Here is a 27,766-nt window from a genome sequence, read left to right as displayed (position 1 = left end):
CCATATCTTCTTTGCCCTCAGGAATTCCGACGATTCAGACATTATTCCACCAGCCACGGCCCCCCCATATCCTCCAACCCCCCCAGACACACTCCAAATCCACCCCAGTCACCATCAAACTAGCAGATAATTCCCTATCAAACAGACTCCAGATAATTGATCCGTTCCTCGACATCCCCCACTCTTGTGACCACATCAGTAAATTTTGCCTCCATGGCAGTGATCGATCGACGTATCACAGCAAGATCCTCCAAGTCAGCAACGACCTTCGTCAGCATTGCCGACATGTTCAGCATCTCTCGCATCTCTCCAACCAAATCGACTCCCGGGCTCGGGGCCTGCTCAAGGGTGTCTGCTCAAACACATAAGTGTCTTTTAATGTCTCCAGAGCCTGAGGATTTTGAATTCTTTGACATATTGTCCTCCAAGAACACTTATGGAACAGTGTACCGAATCTCACCAGTTTATGTCATAAAAGGTATTAAAACTAGCATAGTGCGCAGAGCTTGCCGTTCACACGTCCGATCCTCGCATGGCGTCACGTGACTCCTCGCTGTTTGCAATTTCGAATAAATTGGTAACACTTTCCAATAAGGTTGAATACGTTACATTAGGTAACAACACAATATTATACATGAAGTAACAAAGAACAATACTACATTCATACATTAACCAAAACTGATAAATGCTGTAAATACAGTTAAAGTCAGAAGTTTACATACACTTAGGTTGAAGTCATTAAAACTCATTTTTTAACCACTCCATAGTTTTAATATTAGCAAACTATAGTTTTGGCAAGTCGTTTAGGACAAGACTTTGTGCAAGACATGAGTAATTTTTCCAACAATTGTTTACACTGACAGACTGTTTCACTTTAAATTGACTATATCACAATTCCAGTGGGTCAGAAGTTTACATACACTAAGTTAACTGTGCCATTAAGCAGCTTGGAAAATTCCAGAAAATGATGTTGATAGGAGGTGTACTGAATTGGAGGTGTACCTGTGGATGTATTTTAAGGGGGTGCTTTGCTGCAGGAGGGACTGGTGCACTTCACAAAATAGATGGCAACATGAGGAAGGAAAATTATGTGGATATATTGAAGCAACATCTCAAGACATCAGTCAGGAAGTTAAAGCTCGGTCGCAAATGGGTCTTCCAAATGGACAATGACCCCATGCATACCTCCAAAGTTGTGGCAAAATGGCTTAAGGACAACAAAGTCAAGGTATTGGAGTGGCCATCATAAAGCCCTGACCTCAATCCGATCGAACATTTGTGGGCAGAACTGAAAAAGCGTGTGCGAGCAAGGAGGCCTACAAACCTGACTCAGTTACACCAGTTCTGTCTGAAGGAATGTGCCAAAATTCCAGCAACATATTTTGAGAAGCTTGTGGAAGGCTACACAAAACGTTTGACCCAAGTTAAACAATTTAAAGGCAATGATACCAAATACTAACAAAGTGTATGTAAACTTCTGACCCACTGAGAATGTGATGACTGAAATAAATCATTCTCTCTACTATGATTCTGGCATTTCACATTCTTAATATAAAGCAGTGATCCTAACTGACCCAAGACAGGGAATGTTTTCTACGATTAAAATGTCAGGAATTGAGTTTAAATGTATTTGGCTAAGGTATATGTAAACTTCTGACATCAACTGTAAATATTGTTCATTGTTAGATCAAGATACCTAATGCATTAACTAATGTAAACATATACAACCTTAATGTAAAGTCTAACCAATCATTTATAAAGACACAAAGAGCATTTTCTAGCCGACAAATTATTGTAGAGCTGAGAGTACTTGGAAAATATACTGTATATTGACTATAGAAATTGCTTTTTCAGATTTTACTGACTTGCCATGCCTGGAAATAACATTAAAAATCCCTGGTATTTCAAGGTTTTCAATGACCATGGAAACACTGATACAAATATAAATTTCAAGTACATCTAATCATTGTTCTTGTTGTATGCCTGGCCAATGGTTGTGAGCTATGTGTCAAGCGAGAACAATCAAGGAAATCAAGGGCAATGATCAAACAGGTAGAGACATGAATACTGCTGTTTCTAGTGTTTGAACGTTACTATAGACAGTGAGAGTGGTGTTGAATGGGGTTTCAGATTCTGTTCCTGACAGTTTTGGGGTGGGTCACATACAGGTTTGAGCTCCTCCCGGTTGACCTTGCGGCGATATAGAAACAGGGCTGTGATGGTATTTCCAGCTCGAGCTGCCTGATTAATCGTGGGTGTCACATACAGGAAGTCCTGAGCATAAGACATACAGAGGATTAGTGGGAATCTATTAGGGCTAGAATGTAACTGTCCAAAACAGGGTGTTGTAAACTTAATCTTTCAGACAGTTTCCCTTAAATTAGAATACATAGTATTAAGTTATATGTTGTTACAGTACAACTATTTTTTATTTTTTTTTTATAAGACAAACTTTTGGTAACATTTTACAATAAGGTTGTAAATGTTATTATTAGTTAACGTAATTAACTAGTAAATATTAACTAACATGAACAATACTTTTACAACATACCTTAACCTTGGTCAATGTTAAAGGGATAGTTCACCCAAAAATGAAAATTCTCTCATCATTTACTCACCCTCATGCTATCTCAGATGTGTATGACTTTTTCTTCTGCACAACATAAATGAAGATTTTTAGAAGATTTTTAAGCGCTGTATGTCCATACAATGCAAGTGAATAGTGACCAGAACTTTGAAGCTCCAAAAAGCATATAAAGGCAGCATAAAGGTAATACATCAAACTCCAGTGGTTTTGGGTGAGATCTGACCAAAAGTCTGACCAAGTCTGTTAGCACCATCATGATTTCAAGCTTCATTAAACTTCCTAGTGCTTGACAAATGCACAAAACACTAGATGGTGCTATAAGAAGTGTAATTGAGCATAAAATCATGATCACCAAAGAGACTGCTGTCAAGATCACATCAGAAGACATTGATTTAACTCGATCTGCTTTTTGGAGCTTCAAAGTTCTGGTCACCATTCACTTGCATTGTATGGACCAACAGAGCGGAGATATTCTTCTAAATATCTTTGTTTGTGTTCAGCAGAAAGAAAGAATGTCATACACATCTGGGATGGCATGAGGCTGAGTAAATTATGAGAAAATATTAATTTTTGGGTGAACTAACTCTTTAATTTCAACATATAAAACATTAAAAGTGTTATACATTAACACCAGTTAATCCATTATGAACTAGCCTAACATGAACGAACAATGAACAATAGTATAATTATATATTAGTCTAATATATATATATATATATATATATATATATATATATATATATATATATATATATATATATATATATATATATATATATATTTTATTAGTAATCTTTAACTAAAATTAATTTTTGTTTTCATTTTTAGTTCATATCAATGAATTTACTGACATAGAAACATATTGTGAAGTGTTTACAAACTTTCTATAGAACACTTATTGTATATATATATAGTTACAGTATGTCTTTGACATCATAGAAAAGCTGCTATTCAATGGTGAGCTGTCTTATTAAGCTATATCATGCATAAAGATAAATCACATGGGTATGATACGTGACAACGAGTAATGTTGTAAGCACACATACCATGCCATAATAGTTACTGTTGACCATGATGGGACTACGCCCACGAAGGTAAACATATTCCTCCCACCAGTCACTAACCTGGGAGAGAAAGAAAGAGATAAATGAAAGAGATAATTAACATTTAGACTCCACTAATATGACAAAATAAATTGTTTAAATATAATATACAAAATATACAGTATGTGAACAGTCTAAATCTTATAGATGCTGACCCGCTGTGGTATCCGTTTTAACACACCCAACACTTTAAAACGCATGAGTCACAGTCACTGGAGGCATAACATATGAACAGGTTCAGAAACAAACTTGGCTTTAGGGGTGTTTCAGATTTATGCTGGCTACTGCCAGAACAGAGGATATTAAAACAACATGTCTATGTAGGTAAGCACCAATTTTTGGCAAAGAAATGTTTAATCTTTAAGGCCTGGAAAAGTTCAATTTTGTGGAAAAGAATTTTCAACTTACATTCAGAGTTTGACTTAAGTTTCTTTTTAGAGGTGCCAACAATACTTTATTAGAAACTTAAAGTTGCTCTGCGCACATCACTCATTCAATACCAACACACATCAGTTTTAATCAATAATTTTCAAACAAGTGGAATTGTTCAGTAACAGCATTTTAGCATGTAGTATTGCTAAAGAACCAAATACATTTACATGATCATGATCATAAAGATGATAATTATAATATAAAAATTTAAAAAAATGATGATGTTTACGATATTGTTTTGATTTCTGCACATACATAGTTGGTGGCCCACAGGGCTTTGAGTTTGAGGTATCTCTGAAGGCGGTTACCCAGACTTTTCTCAAACTCAGCAGCCAGTCTTGTCATTCGCTCAAAATCAGCCGCACTTAGCAGAGGCTTCACTGACTCAAGATGCTGAAACCAGGAGTGAGAGTGAGAGCAAGAGAGAGGGGTGTCAGGTGGTCTTATGAAAACCCAGACCTCAAGCACATTTTTAGGAGACAACATTTCCCAATAACTCATGAAGCAACTCAACACACACTCACGCTTACACTCATAAACCATGTTATGTTGACTCACTCTTTCCAGTGTGTCTTTAATGGAAGGTACAGGCAGGTGTGGTAAAGAAGTCTGATAACTGTAGAGTAATGGTTTCCTACTAGACAGCAACTGAACTAGAGTCTGTCGGAACAAGTAAGGGGCACAGACTAATTAGTCATGTTTAAAGGTGAAGGGTGTCATTTCTGTGCCTCTAGCGACACCAAATGGATTATTAAAAATAACAACTCTTTTTCCACAGATTTCCAAAACACTAAATAAATTCCAACCAAAAGGTATTCATTTACTGCTCTGCATAGATAAAATGCAAAATGTGACAAAATGTAAAGTTACTGCATTTTTTAATCTTTGCAGGGATAAGAAAAAGTATGTTTTAACATCAGTAAACATCCCAAACTTCAGTTATAAAAACACATTACAGATGGTGGTCACAACAACAAACTCTAAGTAAACTTTACAAACAATAAGTAAAAGTTCAAGCGACACTGTTCAAACTGATATTAATGTATAAAGAGTATCTTTATAGAAATTATATATATATAAAAAAAATAAAAATAAAAAAAAAGACACATAGCCATGATATTTCTCAAGGCTAGGCTACATGAAATACTAAAGAACTGACCGCCCAGACTTTGGTCTTGGTAGAGATACAACCATGTTGCTCGAACATCCATCGATGGTATGATAGGAGAAGTTTTAGACAGAACCTCAGAGCCAGAATGAGGGACAACCACAGCAGAGTACTGAACACCAATGCTGACAGCATTGTTTGCCCCTGAGCACTCAGAGACAGACTGAGAGGAGAGAACCACGAGGAGAAAATTAGTAACTTCCAAATTATTATACTGTATGCTCCATATGAATATAACTTCCAATATATCCTAAAATCAAATGCTGTCATTACACATAGACTTGCTGGTTAATAAACTTTCCCAGGTTAATAGTTAATGCACACATATAACACACTGACTTCCCCAGAACTAAGGACACCTATCCACCTTTTTCTTGAACACAGAAGTCTTCCATGATTCATAATGGATGCCTGTTTGCACTTTCCAGTCTCCACTGCATTGACTCGCATTAGCGTATTATAATGTGATGCGTATTACATTTTTAAAAGTTGTCAAAACATGTGGCTCCATGGTGCCGATACATTAGAGGGTCACATTGTTATTTGACAGTGCCTCACCCATCAAAGTTTGAGTGGGTGGATGATATGAAGCTATGGACCCAGGTTAGTTATGTAAATACAGTTGTGCTCAAAAGTTTGTATACCCTTGGAGAATTGGTAATATATGTACCATTTTTAAAGAAAACATGAGTGAGCAGGCAAAAAACATTTCTTTTATTTCTTATGGGATTCATATTCAACTGTAGGTTATAACAGAATGGCACAATCATAAAACAACATGGCAACAAAGAAAAAAAATGAAATAACCCCTCTTCAAAAGTCTCTACCTTAGTTCTTAGTCTTAGTTCTTAATACTGTGTATTGCCGCCTTTAGCATCAATGACAGCGTGCAGTCTTTTGTAATAGTCGTCTATGAGGCCCCAAATTCATGCAGGTGGTACAGCTGCCCATTCGTCTTGGCAAAATGCCTCCAGGTCATGCAAAGTCTTTGGTCGTCTTGCATGAACCGCACGTTTGAGATCTCCCCAGAGTGGCTCGATGATATTAAGGTCAGGAGACTGTGATGGCCACTCCAGAACCTTTACCTTTTTCTGCTGTAACCACTGGAGGGTCAACTTGGCCTTGTGCTTAGGGTCATTGTCGTGCTGGAAAGTCCAAGAGCGTTCCATGCGCAGCTTTCGTGCAGAAGAATGCAAATTGTCTGCCAATATTTTCTGATAACATGCTGCATTCATCTTGCCATCAGTTTTCACAATATTCCCCGTGCCTTTAGAGCTCACACACCCCCAAAACATCAGTGAGCCACCACCATGCTTCACAGTGAGGATGGTATTCTTTTCACTATAGGCCTTGTTGACCCCTCTCCAAACATAGCACTTATGGTTGTGACCATAAAGCTCTATTTTGGTCTCGTCACTCCAAATTACAGCGTGCCAGAAGCTGTGAGGTGTGTCAAGGTGTTGTCATTTGTGGCACTGGCACAGTATAGGCTTCTTTCTGGCAACTTGACCATGCAGCTCATTTTTGTTCAAGTATCATTGTATTGTGCTCCTTGAAACAACCACACCGTCTTTTTCCAGAGCAGCCTGTATTTCTCCCGAGGTTACCTGAAGGTTTTTCTTTGTATCCCGAACAATTCTTCTGGCAGTTGTGGCTGAAATCTTTCTTGGTCTACCTGACCTTGGCTTGGTATCAAGAGATCCCAGAATTTTCCACTTCTTAATAAGTGACTGAACAGTACTGACTGGCATTTTCAAGGCTTTGGATATCTTTTTATATCCTTTTCAATCTTTATAAAGTTCCATTACCTTGTTATGCAGGTCTTTTGACAGTTCTTTTCTGCTCCCCATGGCTCAGTATCTAGCCTGCTCAGTGCATTCACGTGAGAGCTAACAAACTCATTGACTACTTATACACAGACACTAACTGCAATTTAAAAAGCCACAGGTGTGGAAAATTAAACTTAAATTGCCATTTAAACCTGTGTGTGTCACCTTGTGTGTCTGTAACAAGGCCAAACATTCAAGGGTATGTAAACTTTTGATCAGGGCCATTTGGGTGATTTCTGTTATCATTATGATTTAAAAAGGAGCCAAACAACTATGTGATAATAAATGGCTTTATGTGTTCACTATCCTTAAATAAAATCGTTTTTTTTTTTTTTTTGCATGATCAGTCATATTTTCAAAATCAATGCCAAAATTTCCCATTTCTGCCAGGGTATGCAAACTTGACCACAAATGTATTTATTATTATGACAGCCAACAACTGCACAAGCTGAGCCTTGACTCATGTTTACTCCAATTAACACTTAAAATGGTTGTTGTTGGAACCCTCATATTGGTGGTCTGTACATTGCTTCTTATAGGAACCAGAAACAAAAAACAGTTCAGAAGCAATTAGAATCATAATGGTGGTGCCCAGTGGTTGGGCAGGAAAACTGTAGAAATGGGAATGGCCATTTTAAGGGATGAGATGAGCAAATGAGATGTTTTCCATTTTTAGTAAATTCCAAAACTTAAAGGGATAGTTCAACCAAAAATGAAAATTCTATCATCGTTTACTCACCCTCATGCCATCCCAGATGTGTATGACTTTCTTCTGCAGAACACAAACAAAGATTTTAAGAAGAATATCTCAGCTCTGTAGATCCATACAATGCAAGTGAATGGTGACCAAAACTTTGAAGCTTCAGAAACCACAAATGCAGCATAAAAGTAATCCATATGACTCTAGTGTTTTAATCAATGTCTTCTGAAGCTATCCAATCTGTTTTGGGTGAGAACAGACTAAAATGCAAGTCCTTTTTTACTATAAATCTTGAAATCAGCAGTCTCCTTGACGATCTAGCGCTCTGCGCATGTGTCAAGCACTAGCAAGTGTAATCGAGCTTTATCCTTTTCATGAGTAGGGTCTACATTCCTCTGCAGTGCCCCTGGAGTGAGTTATTTTTGCATGTGACACTGCACGGCCGGTAGAGGGGGTCAGAGTGTAGATGAGTATTTTTTATTTTATTATTTAAATTTTTCATTTCTTGTCATAAAAAAAATACTGTATATAATATAGTAAACATGTGAACAAATGGGTTATGTCTGCTGTACTGTATTTGTTTTATTTCGTTTTTATTACTGTAAAAAACAAATGAACAAGTAATATTAGCAGTCCAGTTTGCCTATGTACTGTTTGACATCTCAGACGTGTGTGTTAAGCGCTAATGTAAACAGTTATGTGTAAAATAAACATTATGTGCTTGAAAAGACTCTGAGTAGCTGATTGTTTGACAAATGACAACTGCTACTAATTGAAACCTCGTTTCTCGCCGCCTCCTTTCCACTGAAAAGTGTTACACTAATGTAAACAAATGGCAGCACACATTGGAGGAAGATCGCATTTGATGTATTGATTGTGCATATAAGAGCTGTAACTTTTTATCGTGGTACTTTGGTGACGAGTTGGATGTATGTATATAAAATAAACGTATTCTGTGGTTTAAAAGAATGTATGAGTTAACTGTTTGAGCTAATATAAATAACAGACACTTGACCAGCATGACAGTATGTATGAAAGGGTTAAATAATGATTGTGCCTAGAGACTGCAATGGCAAGATGTACAGTGAAAATGAGTTACATTTTGGTGTTGTAGGAACAGTATGTGTTAGGAATTAAACTAATCTGTCTGCATTCTACGTCATTATTATAGGGAAATGTATAAAATGGAACTAGCCACATTCGACAACCATTATAAGAAAGCTAAATGACCAAATTATTTGTCTGAATAAAATTCTCCACCATTAAGATCATAATACAATGTCTCAAAAATCAAATCAAAATCAAATCACTTTTATAGTCACACAGCCATATACACAAGTGCAATAGGGTGTGAAAACCTTGGGTGCGGTTCCGAGCAACATAGTAGTCTCGTTGTATCCACTCACAATTTCTATTGTAGAATTAGCTTTAATAAGGGAATTATGATTAATTCACTTATTGGAGTAATACTATCCTCATGGCTTATTGAAAATAATAATCACACATATTTTAGGTTTGAGCTTTGAAGCAAGATCTTTTAAAATCAATTGACGAGATTATTTATCAAAATATACCAGTCAAATTATCTTTGAATACAAACAAGACTTTATTGCTAAACATAAAAACTAATCCAACACATACAAACATTAAACAGGTTGGTGAGTAAAGTGACAGAATGTGAAAGAAATTCAGTAACTTTATGGAGTCCATAGACAATGTTAAGAACTACTTATCCTTCTTTGAGTCTAAATCTATTTGCAATTGGATAACCCAAAGTATAAAAAATAATACACCAGCACTTTCAGCAAAAGTCTGGAGATGGGGGCCTGGGTAACTCAGCGAGTAAAGACACTGACTACCAGCCCTGGAGTTCATGAGTTCAAATCCCAGGGCGTGCCGAGTGACTTTAGCCAGGTCTCCTAAGGAACCAAATAGGCCCGGTTGCTAGGGAGGGAACAGTCACATGGAATAACCTCCTCGTGTTCGCTATAATGTGGTTCGCTCTCGGTGAGGCGCGTGGCGAGTTGTGCGTGGATGCCATGGCGTGAAGCCTCCACACACGCTATGGCTCTGCAGTAATACGCTCAAGCCACGTGATAAGATGCGCAAGTTGACGGTCTCAGACATGGAAGCAACTGAGATTTGTCCTCCGCCATCCGGATTGAGGCCAGTCACTACGCCACCATGAGGACTTAGAGTGCATTGGGCATTCCAAATTGAAAAAAAAAAAAAAAAAAAAAAAAAAGAGAGAGTCTGGAGATGTACTTGCGTGTCGTTGCATTTCCTTGCGTTGCTTGGTTCATTGGCTCTTTGTAGAAAGTTCATTCCGTTGATGTCTTGGACTTCTGTTAGATCGTGGATGTCTGTTGCGTCGATGGATGATGAGGCGGGGCTTTGAAGCAAGGCTTTCTGCAAGGAGGACTCGTGAATCCCTTCACGTGTGTGAACCGTAGAGCAGAGAGTGAGAGACTTCCTCGGGACTTCGTGTCCCGAGCTTCCTTGGACTCTACATGACACGGAGGCTGCAAGCCACGAGGGCCAGAGCGCGGAGGAATGAGGAGCTGCAGAGGAAGTGGAAGAAGCAAGAGAGCTGAAAACAGAGAGAGAAGGAAGACAGAGAGACTCCTTCCTTGGTACCATAGTCTTGTGTAGACCTCCGAGGCTCTAAGACAATCAGAGGCAGCTTTTCAGTCACATGGTCAACTTGTCTGTCCTTTTCAAAGTTGATTTACAATCCTTAGTGTAAAGGATTCTTAAAATTCCCACTCAAAATAGTACATGTTTAATCATGAACTTTTATATCTTGGATACAACTGAATATATCAAAAATTAATTAACATACTGGAGTCACGTGACGCCATGCGAGGATCAGACGTGTGAATGGCGAGCTCTGCACACTTTGCTAGTTTTAATACATTTTAAATGACATAAACCGGTGAGATTCAATACACTCTGTTCCATAACCGTTCTAGGAGGACAATGTGTCAAATAATTCAAAATCCTCGGGCTCTGGAGATATTGAAAGACACTTACATGCTCAGGTTGACACCCTTGAAATGGCCATGGTCCAGGGAGTTGATTTGGTCGGAGAGTTGCGGGAAATGCGGCGAGATGTTGAACATGTCGGCAATGCTGACTTGGAGGATCTTGCTGTGATATGCTGATCAATCACTGCCTTAGAGGTGAAATTTACTGATGTGGTCACAAGAGTGGGGGATGTCGAAAAACAGATTGATTATCTTGAGTCAACAGAGAGGGAATTATCTGCTAATCCGCTAGCGACCAAGGTGGATTTGAAGTGCGTCTGGGAGAAGTTGGAGGACATGGAAAACCGTAGCCGGTGGAATAACATCCATATCGTGGGAGTCCCGGAGGGAGTGGAGGAACAGAATATGGTGGAATTCCTGGAAGGGCTCTTTCAGAGTCTGCTCGACATAGCAGGCCATAAGCTGGAAATCGAGCGAGCTCACAGGGTTCCGGCTCAGAGATCCGCTGAGGGAGACGGGTCCCGATCAATTCTGGCCAAATTTCTGAGATCATCCGATAAAGATCTTGTGTTACATGAGGCGAGGAGTAAAGGAAGGCTTTCTTGAAAGAACCACAGCATTTTCTTGTTCCCAGACTTTGCGAACTCGACAAGAGAGAAATGTGATTGATTCAAGGAATGCAAAAAACATTTACATCAATAAAAGGTCGCTTTTGCATTACTATTATATAAGTCATTTGGTTGTACTCATGTTGCAAGCAAATGATGTTGAACACTCGTTTGACTGTCTGAAATAGCGGCTTTAGGAGTTTATTTTGTAGAATAATACACATTTAGGACAGTTTTATGGATGAAGCTACATGCTCTTTGTGTTTATTCTGCCTATTGGCTGGAGTTTGTTTTATAGATTATCTTTGCTGTGTAATTCTGTCTCACAAAATTTGTATAGAAGTTGTCACGGAGGTTCTTGTAGGCATGCATGGACTGCGAGTTTGGAGGGATGGACGCCAGTTGGCGCTGTCGTGCATGGGGTTAATGCGCACGTTTTTCTTTTTGTTTGGTTCTGGGGAATGTTTGGGGTTTGACTGTTGCACTAATGTTGGAATGTGGTCTTTATAATCCTGTTTTTAACACGCAACCTATTTTTTCTTGCATGTCAAAATGTAAAATGTTAATATGAGTGGACTGTCTCTCTCCACATGGAATGTGAATGGGTTGGGGCACCCCATAAAAAGAAGGAAGGTTATTTCTCTTCTTAAGCGTAAGAAATATGATATAGTGTTTCTTTCGAGAAACGCACCTTTCCATGCAGGAAGCTGAAAAATTTGTAAACATACGTGGTGGGCATGAGTAGGGGAGTCATTACACTGATAAATAAAAATCTACAATTCAAATGTCTCAAACAGAGTAAATATAAATTAGGAAGAGTCATTATTTGTTTTAGCTGAAATTCAGGGACAAAGTCTTATTTTGGGGAATATTTATGCACCTAACGTTGATGATCAGGGCTTTTTTATAAACTCAGCAAAAAAAGAAACGTCCCTTTTTCAGGACACTGTATTTTAAAAAATTTGGTAAAAATCCAAATAACTTCACAGATCTTTATTGTAAAGGGTTTAAACTATGTTTTCCATGCTTGTTCAATGAACCATAAACAATTAATGAACATGCACCTGTGAAACGGTCGTTAAGACACTAACAGCTTACAGACTATTAAGCAATTAAGGTCACAATTATAAAAACTTAGGACACTAAAGAGACCTTTCTACTGACTCAGAAAAACACCAAAAGACCAGGTCTCCTAAGCAACCAAATTGGCCCGGTTGCTAGGGAGGCTAGAGTCACATGGGGTAACCTCCTCGTGATCGCTATAATGTGGTTCATTCTCGGTGGAGCGAGTGGTGAGTTGAGCGTGGATGCCGCGGTAGATGGCGTGAAGCCTCCACACACGCTATGTCTCTATGGCAACGCGCTCAACAAGCCACGTGACAAGATGCGCGGGTTGACGATCTCAGACACGGAGACAACAGGGATTCGTCCTCTGCCACCCGGACTGAGGCGAATCACTACGTGACCACAAGGACTTAAAAGCACATTGGGAATTGGCCATTCCAAATTGGGAGTAAAAGGGGAAAAAAAAAAAATAAAAAAAAAAAAGGATAAACACCAAAAAGAAAGATGCCCAGGGTCCCTGCTCATCTGCGTGAAAGTGCCTTAGGCATGCTGCATGGAGGCATGAGGACTGCAGATGTGGCCAGGGCAATAAATTGCAATGTCCGTACTGTGAGATGCCTAAGACAGCACTACAGGGAGACAGGAAGGACAGCTGATCGTCCTCGCAGTGGCAGACCACATTTAACAACACTTGCACAGGATCGTACATCTGAATATCACACCTGCGGGACAGGTACAGGATGGCAACAACAACTGCCCGAGTTACACCTAGAATGCGCAATCTCTCCATCAGTGCTCAGACAGTCCGCAAAAAGCTGAGAGAGGCTGGACTGAGGGCTTGTAGGACTGTTGTAAAGCAGGTCCTTACCAGACATCACCGGCAACAACATCACCTATGGGCACAAACCCACCTTCGCTGGACCAGACAGGACTGGCAAAAAGTGCTCTTCACTGACAAGTCACGGTTTTGTCTCGCCAGGAGGTGATGTCGGACTCGCGTTTATCAAAGGAATGAGCATTACACCGAGGCCTGTACTCTGAAGCGGGATCGATTTGGAGGTGGAGGGTCCATCATGGTCTGGGGTGGTGTACCACAGCATCATCGGAATGAGCTTGTTGTCATTGCAGGCAATCTCAACGCTGTGCGTTACAGGGAAGACATCCTCCACCCTCATGTGGTACCCTTCCTGCAGGCTCATCCTGACATGACCCTTCAGCATGACAATTCCACCAGCCATACTGCTCGTTCTGTGCATGATTTCCTGCAAGACAGGAATGTCAGTGTTCTGCCATGGCCAGCGAAGAGCCCGGATCTCAATCCAATTGAGCATGTCTGGGACCTGTTGGATGAGGTCTAGGGCCATTCCCCCCAGAAATGTCCGGGAACTTGCAAGTGCCTTGGTGGAAGAGTGGGGTAACATCTCACAGCAAGAACTGGCAAATCTGGTGCAGTCCTTAATGCAGCTGGTGGCCACACCAGATACTGACTACCTCCAACCATGATACAAGCCTAGATCAGTCTGATTCTTAAAAAGGACAAAGATCCAAACGAGTGTAACAGTTACCATCCAATTTCCCTGATCCAGCTAGACGTTAAAATATCGCCAAAAATGTGGCTAACCAATTAAGTTATGACATCTCTTATATATATATAGATCAGGTGGGGTTTATTCGGGGCCATATCTCTTCTGATAACATTAGGCATTTCATCAATATCATATGGTCAGTGGCAAATGATCAGACTTCGGTCACTGCTATCTCACTTGATGCCGAAAAGGCATTTGATATGGTAGGATGGGATTATCTTTAAGATTCTGGAAATATACGGGTTCAGGAATACTTTTATTGGATGGATTAAGTTACTTTATAGACACCCCGTAGCAGCAGTACAAACAAATGGATCAATTTCAGATTATTTTACTCTGGATAAGTGCACCAGCAGGGTTGCCCTCTTTCTCCATTATTGTCTTGCCCTGGAACCATTAGCAGCCACGATAAGAAAGGAGGTTGATTTTCCAGGGGTGGTGGCGGGAGTTATGGCGCATAAGCTTTTGCTTTACGCAGATTATATTTTATTATTCGTCTCCGACCCTACTAGATCTATGCTTTGCCTCCACAGAATTATTAATTCCTTTTCTAAGTTCTCAGGATACAGAGTCAATTGGAGTCATTTGGTCTAAATTCGAAGCTTTATTTCTGACAGCATACTGCCCAGTAATGGCTTTTCAGCCAGGTGCCTTCCAGTGGCCCAAACAGGGCATTAAGTATTTGGGCATTTTATTCCCAGCAAATTTGCGTGATTTAGTTAGAGTTAATTTTGACCCTTTATTAAAAAGGTTTGAGCGATGTGGGCAGGTGGGCTTCATTACATTTATCTATGATTGGGAAGGTTAATGTTATTAAAATTAATTGTATTCCAAAATTCAACTACCTGCTCAATCTCTCCCTGTAGATGTCCCCCCTCTCTTATTTCAAGCAATTTGATAGCATAGCGAAGTCCTTCATTTGGAATGGTAAACGTCCCAGATTACATTTCATTAAATTGCACAGGCCGATTGACAAAGGTGGGCTAGGCCTGCCCAAGATTTATTTTTTTTTTTTATTATTATGCATTCGGTCTCAGACATTTGGCTCATTGGTCGCTTCCACCTGAGAGAGCCTCTCCCTGGTTTTGTATTGAACAGGAAGTTCTTGCCTCTATTTCACCATTGCAAAGCCTTTCTATCAAACTAACTGGAGAAGTTACACCGTTCTCTCGCATTTGCACGCGGTATGGACAAAAGGGTCCAGAGTGTTTAATTCAGACATTTATTTAAATGTTGCTTCGAGCATATGGCTGAACCAAAATTATTTATTAATAAGTCCCCTTTCTGTTGGACAGAATGGATTGTGAGGGAGGTTAGTACGCTCGGTGACTTGTATGAGAGTGGAGTGTTGAGATCCTTTGAAAATATGGTTCAAAATTTTGGGATCCCCAGGTCTCAATTCTTTAGGTATTTACAGCTGCACCACCTGCTTTGTACTATTTTTGGGAGTAACATACACCCCCCTAAAGCAGCAGATACTCTGGAAGTGGTGATTACTGCTTTTGGAAAAGGCCATGAGGCAGTGTATTACTACTTGCTAATTCAGAGTCTGAGGGACGGAGCTTCAAGTTCTCTCAAGAGATTATGGGAGAAAGATTTAAATGGTATTGGAGAAGGAAGTGTGGGCTAGGATTCTAAAAAACATCAAGTCGGCTGGAGCACCCTCATTTCAAGAGTGGCACACAGAGATGGGCAGGGTAGCATCATTTGAAAAGATGTCATCAAGGCACTCGGTAAGGGGCAATGGTGAGAGTTTTATAGTTTTAAATGTGAATATGATTTGTTGAAATTGTCAATTGTATACTTTGTGGAATTTTAATTTCTGCTTTTCTTTATTTGTTGATTGTTATATTTTATTTTCTCCCCAAAAAATTATGTTGTTTATATATTACGTGTTGGGGTTAGGGTGGGGTTAGGGATTGGGAGGGGGATAGGGAATTAATGGGGGTATAAAAGTGATAATAGTTGATTCTGTTCATTTATATTGTTTTATTTTGTATTCTGTATAAGAATCAATAAAGTGTTAATCTGAAAAAAAATTAACAAACATTCCTGAAAAATCTGCAGAAAGAATTTCAAATGATAGTAAATAAGAGGCGTTTTATCCTGAATAGTTACCATTCTTAGTAAAAATGGCATGAATATCACAAGATTAAAGATTATAATCATCGATTTGTCAGTTATAAGTGATTACAAATCACTACACATTTTTAAAAGATACATCAGGCTATAACCATTAATTTGTCAGTTATAAAAGTGATCACAGGTACACATCATTTTCAGAGTTCTCTAGCAAGGCTAGGTATTGCGTACATTTCCGTACAAAAAGGGAGATTCTGTGCATTTTATAGGGTTAACTCAGCAAAGTAGTGACTTTGTGTGTAATGTTCATGGATTAAGATGAGATGTCTTCATATTAGGATCGTGCAAACACGAGGGTCTTTAGCTCTGTCTTTTAGCACTTTAGTGAATTTTTTAGCATGTGACAGAAAATGTCTCATTTTAAGTGTTCATGTGTTACTAGATGAATGAAACAAGAGACTTAATTAGCTGCTATTTGCAAAATACTGATCACAGTGTCTCGTGATCTGATGAGTCTAGTTTAATTGTAGCAAATTGGTTTATACTGAAGGACAAAAACAGAGTGTTTTAGCATCTCCTGGGGTTTCTAGGAAGTGTGATCTAACACAGGGGTCATAGGGGATTCCCTGATTTACGCCATATATGAAAAGGGGTCCTCTTCATTCACAGATCTTCTTTTGTTCGTTTTATTGGCCAGACATTGAGGCACTTGACAGCGATAGAGCTTGAGGAGTACTAGCGCCATACAAGCTGACATCTCTTTGATATTTTATTAATTCACTTGCTTTAATCAAAATACACATTTAATATAAGTTAAACACAGTTATCAAAGTCGTTTATTGAGTAAAGAGCTGTGGATGCAGTTCATAAAGTGAGATTTTGAACAGATTCTGTTTTTGAGGCCTACTGTTCTTTGGGATTGAGGCCTACATTTTGAGGCCTTCTCCTCTTTGGGTAACAAGATGCCACCCAAAGTACAGAAATATCCAGAGGAAGAGCTTTTGACAATGTCTACTCTTCAATCCATGATGGAACAACAAAAGGACTTTTATAGGGAACTGCTGGAGCAGCAAAGAAAGAACTTTAAATCCTGTGTTGGAATTATCTCAGAAGGTGTGTATAGGAGAGTGGATAATGCACTTAAAGAGATACAGGAACTCAAGACTAGTCTAGAGTTTGCTCATGGAAAATTGGAGAGCCAGGACAACGTGCTACGTGAGTGTGGAAAAAAACCGAAACAACTGGAGGAGAACCTGACAAAATTTGTTAACACCCTTGATGGGATTGAAAAAAAGATTGACTATTTGGAAAATCAATCACGTAGGAGCAATATTATTATTGATGATGTTCCTGAGGAAAAAGAGGAAAACTGGGAAAATGTCAGAAATGAAAGTACAAGAAATACTAGGAAAGAAATTGGGCCTGAATGTGAAGGATATTGAAATAGAACGGGCCCACAGAGTTGGGAAGTTTGATGATAGTAGGCCAATATAGATCGTAGTAAAACTCCTGTGCTACAAGGAGAAGCAGATGATTCAATCACAGGCTAAGAAACTTAAAGGAACAAGGATTTACATAAATTAAGATTACTCTGACCTTATTAGGAAGAAAAGGAAGGAGTTAATGCCAGACCTGCGTGCAGCCTGGGAGAGGGGTGATTCTGCAGTGTTGAGGTATGACAAGCTGATCATTAAACCCAGAAAAAGTTCCTAACTATAAATGTCTGACTTTACAACCAAGGATGCTTCTTATCCCTAATAATGACATTGAGCCCTTTAAAGCTCCCAAATAAAGGCTTGGTAATTGCACATGTGAACATCTGTAGCATTAGGAACAAGATACATGACTTGAATAATTTGGTGCTTGCAAATTCCATTCATATATTGGCGGTATCTGAGACTCATTTAGATCCATCTGTTCAGAACTGTTCAGAGTTATTGGTTATGGTTTCTCCCTCTTTAGGAGGGACAGAAATATATATGGTGGTGGGGTAGCAATTTTTGTACAAAGCCATCTTCCTGTTAAACTACGTTCTGATCTTATGATGATTGGTGTAGAAGCGTTGTGGGTTCAGGTACATCTACCCCACTTGAAACCAATAGTGGTGGGCTGCTGTTACAGACCTCCTGATGCTGACGCTGACTATTTCTCTCAATTATGTGAATCAATTGACAGAGTGTCTGATGTGAACAGTTAAATATATTTGCTTGGAGATATGAATATAGATTGGTTAGCCAGTAATTGCCCAAGGAAGAAAAAAAATATTATCATTAATTAATACTTTTAATTTATCCCTAAATGTTTTCCTGCCAACAAGAGTTTTCACTAATCAAGCAGGCTGTACTTCCTCTACATGTATTGATCACATATATACTAATGTCCCTGAGCTATGCTCAAATACAGTCTCTGTGCCAGTAGGTTTTAGTGACCACAATATGGTTGCTTTCATTAGAAAGGCTAAAATTCCAAAAGCAAGAGCTAAAGTTGAATACAGACGGTCATACAATAGATTTGTTAAAGATCACTTTGTGGAAGATGTCAGAAATATCGACTGGAAATGTGTGTACAGTGCTGATGAACCAGAGGTTTCCTTAACTGCGTTTATGACTATATTTATGGAAATTGTAAACAGACATGCACCTATGAAAAAGTTCACAGCTAAAACTAAAACAGCCAATGGATTGATGTACCTTTAAAGAATTGAATGAAACAGGAGGAGGAAGCTAAACTGGTAGCAGTGAAATCAGGTTTAGTTCAGGATAGATTGAAGTACTGTAAAATAAGAAATCATGTGACTAAATTAAACAAAATGAAGAAAGAATATTACAGGCAAAGAATTGAAAGTTATAAATATGGTAAAAAAAAAAAAAAAAAAAAAACTCTGGAATACCTTTAATGAAATCATGGGAAGGAAGAAAAATGCATGTGCTACTTTTGTTGAATCAGATGGTATGTTTTTAACTAAGCCCCAAGATATAGCTAACTATTTTAATAACTTTATCAATAAGGTGAACAATTTGAGGCAGCACCTAGGTGGTACTGTTTCCAACCCTTGTGAATTGATAAGTAATGAAATAATGTATGGTAAAAATTTTATGTTTCAATTCAATTGTGTAGAGGCTAGCGATGTTGAGATATTGCTGAAGATTCTTCCTGAATATGGCAGTTCAAGCACAGACAATCTTGATAGTAAGGTGCTAAACATTGCTGCTGATTACATTTTGGGTCCTTTAAGTCACATATTGAATAGATGTTTGCTATGTGGGGTGTATCCTAAACTGTGGAAGGAGGGAAAAATCATTCCATTGCTTAAGGGTAACAAGTTACCTTTTAGTGGGCCTAATAGTAGACCAATAAGTATTCTTCCTGTGCCGAGCAAGGTTATGGAGAAGATTATTTTAACAATAACAGCTTGACTACTAAATATCAACATGCATACAGAAAGGGTTACTCTACTTGCACAGCACTTATACAAATGACTGATAATTGGTTGAGGGAGACTGATGACTCAAAAATAGTGGGAGCAGTTATGTTAAACTTCAGTGCCGCATTTGATGTCATTGATCATGATATTTTAATTGATAAGCTTAAATGTTATGGTTTTTGCCCATCTGCAATTACTTTGAAGAATTATCTTTCCTCTAGAGCACAAAAGTTTTTTTTTTTTTTATAATGGTAGTCTATCAAATTAGTAGTTTAGCATGTGGTATACCTCAAGGAAGTTGTCTGGGACCACTCCTGTTTTCAATTTTTATTAATGACTTGCCCTCTGCTGTGAAAAATGCAGGTATAACAATGTATGCTGATGATTCCACTGTATATTATGCAGCATGTACATGCCATGAATTAAATCAAATTTTGTCTAGTGAACTGAATATAGTATATGAGTATGTCAAAACAAATAAACTAGCCTTAAATATATTTAAAACTAAAAGTATTGTTTTTTGTGTCACGACACAAATTGGTTGCTAAACCTAAACTGGAGCTATCTATATCTGGGTAACCCATACAACAGGTGGACAAAGCTAAATTGCTGGACGTAGTCTTGGACGGTCAACTATTATGGACTGAGCACATCAATTCAGTTGTTAGAAAAATGGGTAGAGGTATTGCAATGACAAGAAAGTGTTCTCCTTATGTACAGTCACACATGCTGAGTATAGTTTCTAAGTCATTAATTTTGTGCCACCTGGACTACTGTTCAATAGTATGGTCGTCTGCATCCAAATTAAATTTAGCAAAATTACAAATTGCACAAAATAGGGCTGCCAGACTTTTTCTGGGCTGCTCTATTTGAACTAGCACCAGAAAATTGCACTCCACCCTTTCATGTCTCACTATTGAGCAAAGGATTTCTTGTAGGATGGCCTCATTTTTCAGCTGCATCATTAATTAAGAGATGCCAACATTTTTATTCGAACAAACAGTTTATTGCAAGGACACACATAATCACAACACCAGATTTGCTGGTAATGGTCTCATTGTGGCACCCAGCTTAAAGACTAACTCTCTGAAGAAAACTGTCATTTATAGAGCCATAACAAACTGGAATAATTTTCCTCTTGATATCAGTTTAATAAAAAATAAATCATCCTTCAAAAAGAGTATGCAGAGATATTTATTGGTATGCAGATGTAAGACTGAACAGTAGGAGGTATATTGTAATTGGACAAGTTTCTCAATATTGTGTTGTGGTTATATTAATTTTCATTTTCTTTTTGGTTTTAATTAGTATTCCACCTAATTGTATGTTCAGGGGTGACAGGCTTTGAAATGTACTCCTATATGAATGCTTTAAATTGTATATATGCATTTTCTATAAATGTAGTACAGTAATGTAATTTAATGTATATGTGATTAAGTGTATGTAATGTTATGTGAAGTATGTCATGTTTGGACCCCAGGAAGATTAGCTGACTGCCATGGCATCCGCTAATGGGGATCCTTAAAAAACATTAAAAACAATAAAACAATGTTCTTCATCTCATTTAGCTGGGCCAGGCCAGACTTTAAGAAGCCATTATGTCATTCTCTGAGTTTATGGCTTTTGAGGAATTTCCAGGGGCCTCTGAGCATGGAAATTAACAATTTTTCGGCCTATGAGATCCTACAATGTGTTCTCACCAAAAACCGATATCACTTCAAAAGACGTTTATTAAAACACTGAGTTGTTTGGATAACTTTTATGCAACCTTTGTGTGCTTTTTGGAGCTTCAAAGTTTTGGTTACCATTCACTTGCATTATGACCTACAGAGCTGAAATATTCTACTAACAATCTTTGTGTTCTGCAGAAGACAGACAGACATACACATCTGGGAACTATTCCTGAACTATACCTTTGAAACGATGAAAGGTAAATGTTTTGCAGAGGATAATATGGGTTGAAATGAATGGGAACTAACTGTCAGGATCCTGCCTTCTGTCTGTTTTCTTGTTAACTCTTTAGCGGCAGGATCCTGACACACTGTATGTAATGTTTCTTTTGTTATTTTGTCTTTCTGCCCCATCTGTTTCTGTTCTCTCTCTTGTACCCTGGCCCTGCCCCCTCGTTTCTCTGATCTTCTGTTAATTTGCTCCACCTGCCCTTCTCGTTTGCCTGCCTGATTTCTCCCTCATAGACTGCATCCGAAACCAGGAAAATGCTGCCTTCGGAGGTTGTATACAGAGGCAGGATGAAAATAAGCTTTTCAAACTGTTCGGAGACCAGTTTCCTTTAGAGTTCCATTCATTCAAAATAACTGTCAGTTAAGCAATTAACTGATTAGGCAGCTGCCACGTTTTCGGATGTAGCCATTGTTTTCTCCTTGTGTCTCTTGTCTTGTGTTGGATTCTTCCTCTTGTTTCCCTCCAGTTCAGTCATGTTTTCCCAGTCGGTCTGGTTAGTTCTGTTTTTTCCCCTTTAATGGGATTTTTTTGTTTTCAGCCTGTGTTGACCTCTGTCCAGGCTTTTCTGTTGTTTTTCAGCTTGTTTTGGTATTTTTGTTAATAAAGTCTTTAGCTTTTTTAAGGCTTAAAAGTTGCATACAGTAACATTTACCCATGAAGAAATTAAAAATGAACAAAAGGTTTAAAATCATGTAAAATCACAAGATGAAGAATCTGGTCAGCAGCATATGTGCGAAAGTGGAATCTGAAATCAAGTAATTGAGTTCCGAGCACATGAATGACCAAGCGAAGTCATATTTACAAGTGGGGAAACTCTGAATTATAGATGATACCCAAGTTGCAGAGTTGTGACGTCGGAAGGGGCGTGTTGACGTGAAAGATGATGGAAAGCATGATTGTGAAGTGACTTCAATTTCAGAGCTTTATTTCAATAACTTTAATATGATATTTAGTACAGTCAATTAATAACTCACACTTTGTGAGGTGTTTTTAAAGAAATATAATTTTTAAATATAATTTGTTTGATAACAAATGCATCATATTGGTCGTGTAAAAGTGAAGGTGCATTTAATTATGCTTATTCACTGGTAAAAAGAAAAGAGCTTTTGTTGTCATTTATTGTGTATTTGTTTAAGTTTGGTGTCTTCTGTCATTTGTTTCCCACATGAATGCATGGCATGTTGTAATAACCAATGCTGGACTCGGAGGTAGGAGCTTCCCAGGTGCACTTGAAGGCGGCATTAATAAAAGCTGTTTTATTTTACATGGATCTGGGATGCTTCATGGAGTCTGCTATGTTGGGAGCACATGACCAGCCAAATACTGCTCATTTATCTCAGTAGCCTCCCCATTTTCAGTGATTTTTGCTCACAGAATAACTTAATCATGCCTGACTCTGAATAGTGCATTTCTACAATGTCGTCATCTGTAACTGATGTTGATTTTGCATGATTCCACATCCACACCACTAGGGCTACAAAATAGTTATGACTACAAAATAATTACTTATTCTTTGTTACAAGGACATTATGCTCTTTCTCTAGCCTGAATTTTACTATGCCAAATTATTGTACATTGCCTTAGGAGAGTGTCACTTTAAGGTAGTAAATTATTTTAAAGAATAGCCAATTGAGTCAACAGTCTACTGAGAGGTAAAAGGAGGTGTTACCTGAGGGGCAGGTGCTCCTGTATCTTGGTAATGAGGCCCATTGATGGATCGGACTGCATGTACATAGTAGCCAGAATTGCTATGACAACAAAAAGCCAGGAGGAGGGGCTAGCTGGGTATACACCTTTTATGATTCTGTTCTGTTCAAAAAAATAAAACATTCATAAGTATTAATGCAAGCATGTACATGTATGCACACACATTTGGGCTACACAAACGTCTGGAGAAACTGCCAAGGTACTAACTCAGCTTAAAGTTTATTGTTCATTCTGGTAGCAATACACAAAGGTGTTTTATGCAAAACAATGGAGCAGAACTATCCAAGGATTCTTGGAATTTTAACATTGAATAATAATGCAGTAGGTGAGGAGAATGAATCACTTAAGCAGCCAAATTTTCCTAAAGCACAAAATGCGTATATCTGGTTCTGGTATAGTGTTTTAACGGCATTATAAAGAGCAAACAGATATCTTCCGTTTACAATAAAAACACAGACCATCCCTCTGAGAACTTTAACCAGTTATTTATTTGTAAAAAGACTAGACTAAAAACAAAGCAGTGCACTGAAACTTCATGTTTTATGATTTTGTAGCGCAGACACTGAGACATGAACACAAATAATGATAAGCACACTCATTCCAGTGACTGACCCTAATCCTGCTGATGCGTTTCTTCCAGGACCGCCATCCGGAGAGGTAGATTTGATTGAGGGCCTGGTAGGAGAGGTGCAGGTTGATCCCCTCTGCAGTGATGGTGAACTGAAACGCTACTGCCTGGTGTGCCTCTGCCATCACTTTATAGATACAGAAAAATCACAATCTAGGCATTATACAAAACAGTGTATGACTAAAATATAGGAAGCACAATATTTTTTATTTATTTTTACTGTAATGGTTCTCCCCTTTAATATTGATGATGTACAAGCCCAGGAGGAATTGCATGAAAAATCCAAACAATATATTCAGGAAGACCACAGAAATAAACCGTTGTCATGTCATTCTACCAGTTGATCAACATCTGGTAAACATTTGCAAAAATGCCAGGAAACCTGTTTTTTTCCATGTTAAACCAAACTGTGAGGAATAAAGATGCTATAATTATGATATCAACGCCCCCCAGTGTTGTTTTAATATACAGTTTTTGTCATCCACTGTAGAGCCATGATTTCACCATTATTATTATTATATTGTTATAATATCATAAAAACAATAAGTATAAAGCAGGATTATTCTCAGTGCTTTAATGTTGTCTTGTTTCCAGTTTTTTTTCCCATTTGTATGTCTTTGTATATAAATTAGAGAAATTATTGTACCCTAATATTAAAATATTAAAAAAAATAAAAAAAACATAGAAACATGGTGAACTTGAGCAACATAGTAGAGTGGGATGCTGCGGTGGAACTCAGTTTAATATGAAAATGATGTGGTCAAGCAGAGATGGAATGAACAGTTATGCAAAGTCAGCAATTATGATGTTTGTACATTAAGGCCTATAGCATTTGGTGAACTGCAACACAGGGACTTGCTGTGGAGTAACAGATGCACAAAAGGATGCTAAATAGGTACACCCTCTTAATCCAAATCACTTTCTTGCACCAGCAAACTAGAAGTTAAACATTCCTCGGTATCCAGGAGCGTGTTTACTGATAATGTATCTTTATATCCATGTATGCATTCCCCAGTCGTTGAGTGATACCACTATAAAAGAGGTCTCCATAAAATTCTCACACACTATCTGAAAGTAATATTCCTGGTTCAACACAAGTTAAGCTCAATCGGCAGCATGTTGATTACAAATTAATTTGACTCATCCCTCCTTTTCTTTAGAAAAAGCAAAAATTGTGGTTACAATGATGCATTAATATGTGGTGATAAGATGATTACTGATTGTATTGTGACTCAATAGTTGCGTTCATATCTGATGTCTGCATTAATGTATGCTTTGTCCTATTTCATTAACTTTTTGTCAATTGAGGTGGTGTGAATGCACGAAAGTTGTTTACTAGTCACTTGACACATTGGATCACTCTATAAAAATGTCTGGTTCAATTAACGAACTTGTGAAAACAACTGATGAAAGGGTACGTTTACACGACAACGATGTACTAAAAACGGAAAAGATTCACGTACAGACGACAACGTTGTCAAAACGATCCCCGTTCACACGGATCCGCGAAAACGACTAAAAAGGCTGTATTATGCATGCCAGGCCAGTAGATGGCGATGTCACTTTGTAAAGAAACACTACGCGCCTGCGCACATAAGCATTCTTCCACAGAGCGGTGAAATCAAACAATGAAGATGGCGAAAGCAGAGCAATTTTGTCTGGACAGACGATGAGGTTGCTTTATTATTACAATTACTTTGCTGGAGAAGCAATACACTCAAAATCTTAAGCAGCACAAACACAGTCTTGTAGTCCGCCATTGTAGTTTTAAATGTCTCGCGCGCATGCCTATAGACTGACACGTAATACGCGTGTGCATGACGTCATCGTAACATTTTTGTATGTTTACACGGAGACAATAACCGCATCGTTTTCAGAAACTTGCACTTTGAAACCCGTTTTCAGGCCCCAAAACGCCGTTGTCGTGTAAACGAATAGCCAAAACGCATACAAAGTTTTCCGTTTTTAGTTGAAAACGTTGTCGTGTAAACGGCCCCCATTGTTATGTGTTCCAAGTACCTATGATTAGCAGTTAATGCCTACACCTGAAAGTGATCATACTCAACTTTAAAAGAACTCTGTGCAGTAAAGTGGAAACGGTTGTGTTCTCCTGTGTTAAACTACGTGAATAAATGCATATATGAATTTGAGAAAGGGCGCATGGATCATCTTGCTTTTTTTCTTAAACTAAGAGAACTTTTTCCACGGATCTACGCACGCCGAACTGGTAGAGCACAGTGACTCCATTTCTAATTCCAATGGGGCACTAACAATAACAATGGAAGTGAATGGGGGCAAGTCCGTAAACATTAAATACTCAGTTTAAAAAGTATAGCCACAAGACATAATATGCATGTCACTTACTAACCTTCTGTGTAAAGTTATATCCTATTTTGCAAGTTTGATGTAATACTATAAAATCTAAAATGACTGTAAAATTTATTTAAAACAACTTTACAGCTAACATAATACACAAGTTAACAGAAGAATGTAAGTGCTTCTATAAAATGAAAAGCTTCACATTTCTGCCTCCAAAAATTTGCCTAATTTATTTCCATTGTAAGTGCCTCACTGTAACCTCAATTTTTGCTTTCTTAAAGAAAAGGAGGGACACGTCGAAAAGCACTTTTTGCTGTTGAGCTTAACTTGTTCTGAACCAGTAATATTCATTGGAGTTGCATTGCTAGACATTACAAAACCAAATGACATGAAGGGGTTAATGAAACGGCATATTCACAGAGATGGGACAAAGCAAAAAATCTCTTGTCTAATTTTAATTTATCCGGTAATGCGTAGTCTGTGTCGACGGTAAAAGGTTTTTGTTAAACATTAAACCTGGATTTCATAAGAAAAATGAAGGTAGAAGACAATGGGTATGGTTTGGGAATGACTAGAGCAATGATACACACAGAATGCTGTTAAACTGGTAAAACGTGGTTGCAGTAACGACACTCGAATGCCAGAGAGAAAAATAATTTACTCAGGCTCACAGTCATGCACCCCCCGCGCGCAGAACTCACTTGAAGCGCGCGCGGCGGGCTGTCTTTGTTATGAAGAAGAAACATCACGAGAGACCACCCGGGGATGCCGTGCTCGACGCAATGTTTGGGTGTGGCGTCATTACTAAACATTTGAGGTGAACTTAAAATCCTCCTTTGAGAAATAAAAACTCCGCTCAAACGAAAGCACGGTGTAAAGCCTTTTTGGTTTTGGTTTATTTTTGCATCCAGAACAACATGGAAAAAGTCAAACGTGTTGCATAGTTTTGATAGCACGCACTTAACTCCTGTAACAAACTATGTTTTATGGTTTTCAAAGTGACCTGCTTTTAAATTTCTGAAGAAAAAACAAACATAAGAACTAGTTTTTATTGACAACACTAACCATGGAAAGGTCAGCAAAAGTTTGTCTTTACACACTTTAAATCCTACAGCACTCCAGAATACTACTCATCACGCACAATCACCGGTTACAAAACTCTTCAAACCAAAACAAACGAGTATTTTTCGTTTTTCTTTCTTATACAAAATTATGACATGATTAAAAAGGCATACCTGTAGGTTTGAAGGCAGTTTTCTGACACAGAAGTAAAGTTAACGCTCCCCACCCTTTCACTTCCAGAAAATGCATACCTGGGCTGATCTGTCATCAGTGTAAACTCAGTGCCCCTCATTTACATACGTGATGACATCACACCTTATTGACGTACAGATCCAGCTGAACTAAATATAATCTTTTAAACATAAAGTCTTAAAACTTCTAATTAATATGATAATGTGATGCCTAATTACAGTGTCCTCAGTTTTGACCTCTATTTTCTACCCCAAAGTTAAGAGAAAGCTGATTTAACTGACAAAACTCCAACACACACAATTCATAGGTCTGCTTATAATAAATG

The 27,766-nt window shown here is 38.3% G+C and overlaps 1 protein-coding gene across 1 annotated transcript in view; it reads right to left on the bottom strand.

Annotated features, from left to right (window-relative positions):
• Positions 1-27,500, bottom strand: part of LOC127450689 (carnitine O-palmitoyltransferase 1, liver isoform-like) — a 58,495-nt gene extending 30,995 nt beyond the window's left edge. The window contains exons 1-8 of the mRNA XM_051714967.1: positions 27,423-27,500; positions 23,853-23,995; positions 23,203-23,342; positions 5,282-5,453; positions 4,681-4,782; positions 4,378-4,515; positions 3,634-3,711; positions 2,167-2,274 (exon numbers count right to left, since the gene is read on the bottom strand). Coding sequence (XP_051570927.1) covers positions 2,167-2,274; positions 3,634-3,711; positions 4,378-4,515; positions 4,681-4,782; positions 5,282-5,453; positions 23,203-23,342; positions 23,853-23,995; positions 27,423-27,498 — 957 coding nt within the window. The 5' untranslated portion in view covers positions 27,499-27,500. The remainder of the gene's footprint in view (positions 1-2,166; positions 2,275-3,633; positions 3,712-4,377; positions 4,516-4,680; positions 4,783-5,281; positions 5,454-23,202; positions 23,343-23,852; positions 23,996-27,422) is intronic.
• Between the last annotated feature and the right edge of the window lie 266 nt (positions 27,501-27,766).

This window comes from Myxocyprinus asiaticus, chromosome 13 (genome assembly GCF_019703515.2).
Source record: "Myxocyprinus asiaticus isolate MX2 ecotype Aquarium Trade chromosome 13, UBuf_Myxa_2, whole genome shotgun sequence".
Lineage (NCBI taxonomy): Eukaryota > Metazoa > Chordata > Actinopteri > Cypriniformes > Catostomidae > Myxocyprinus > Myxocyprinus asiaticus.
Note: the sequence above shows the minus strand (reverse complement) of the source record. Positions and strands in the feature narration are given on the sequence as shown.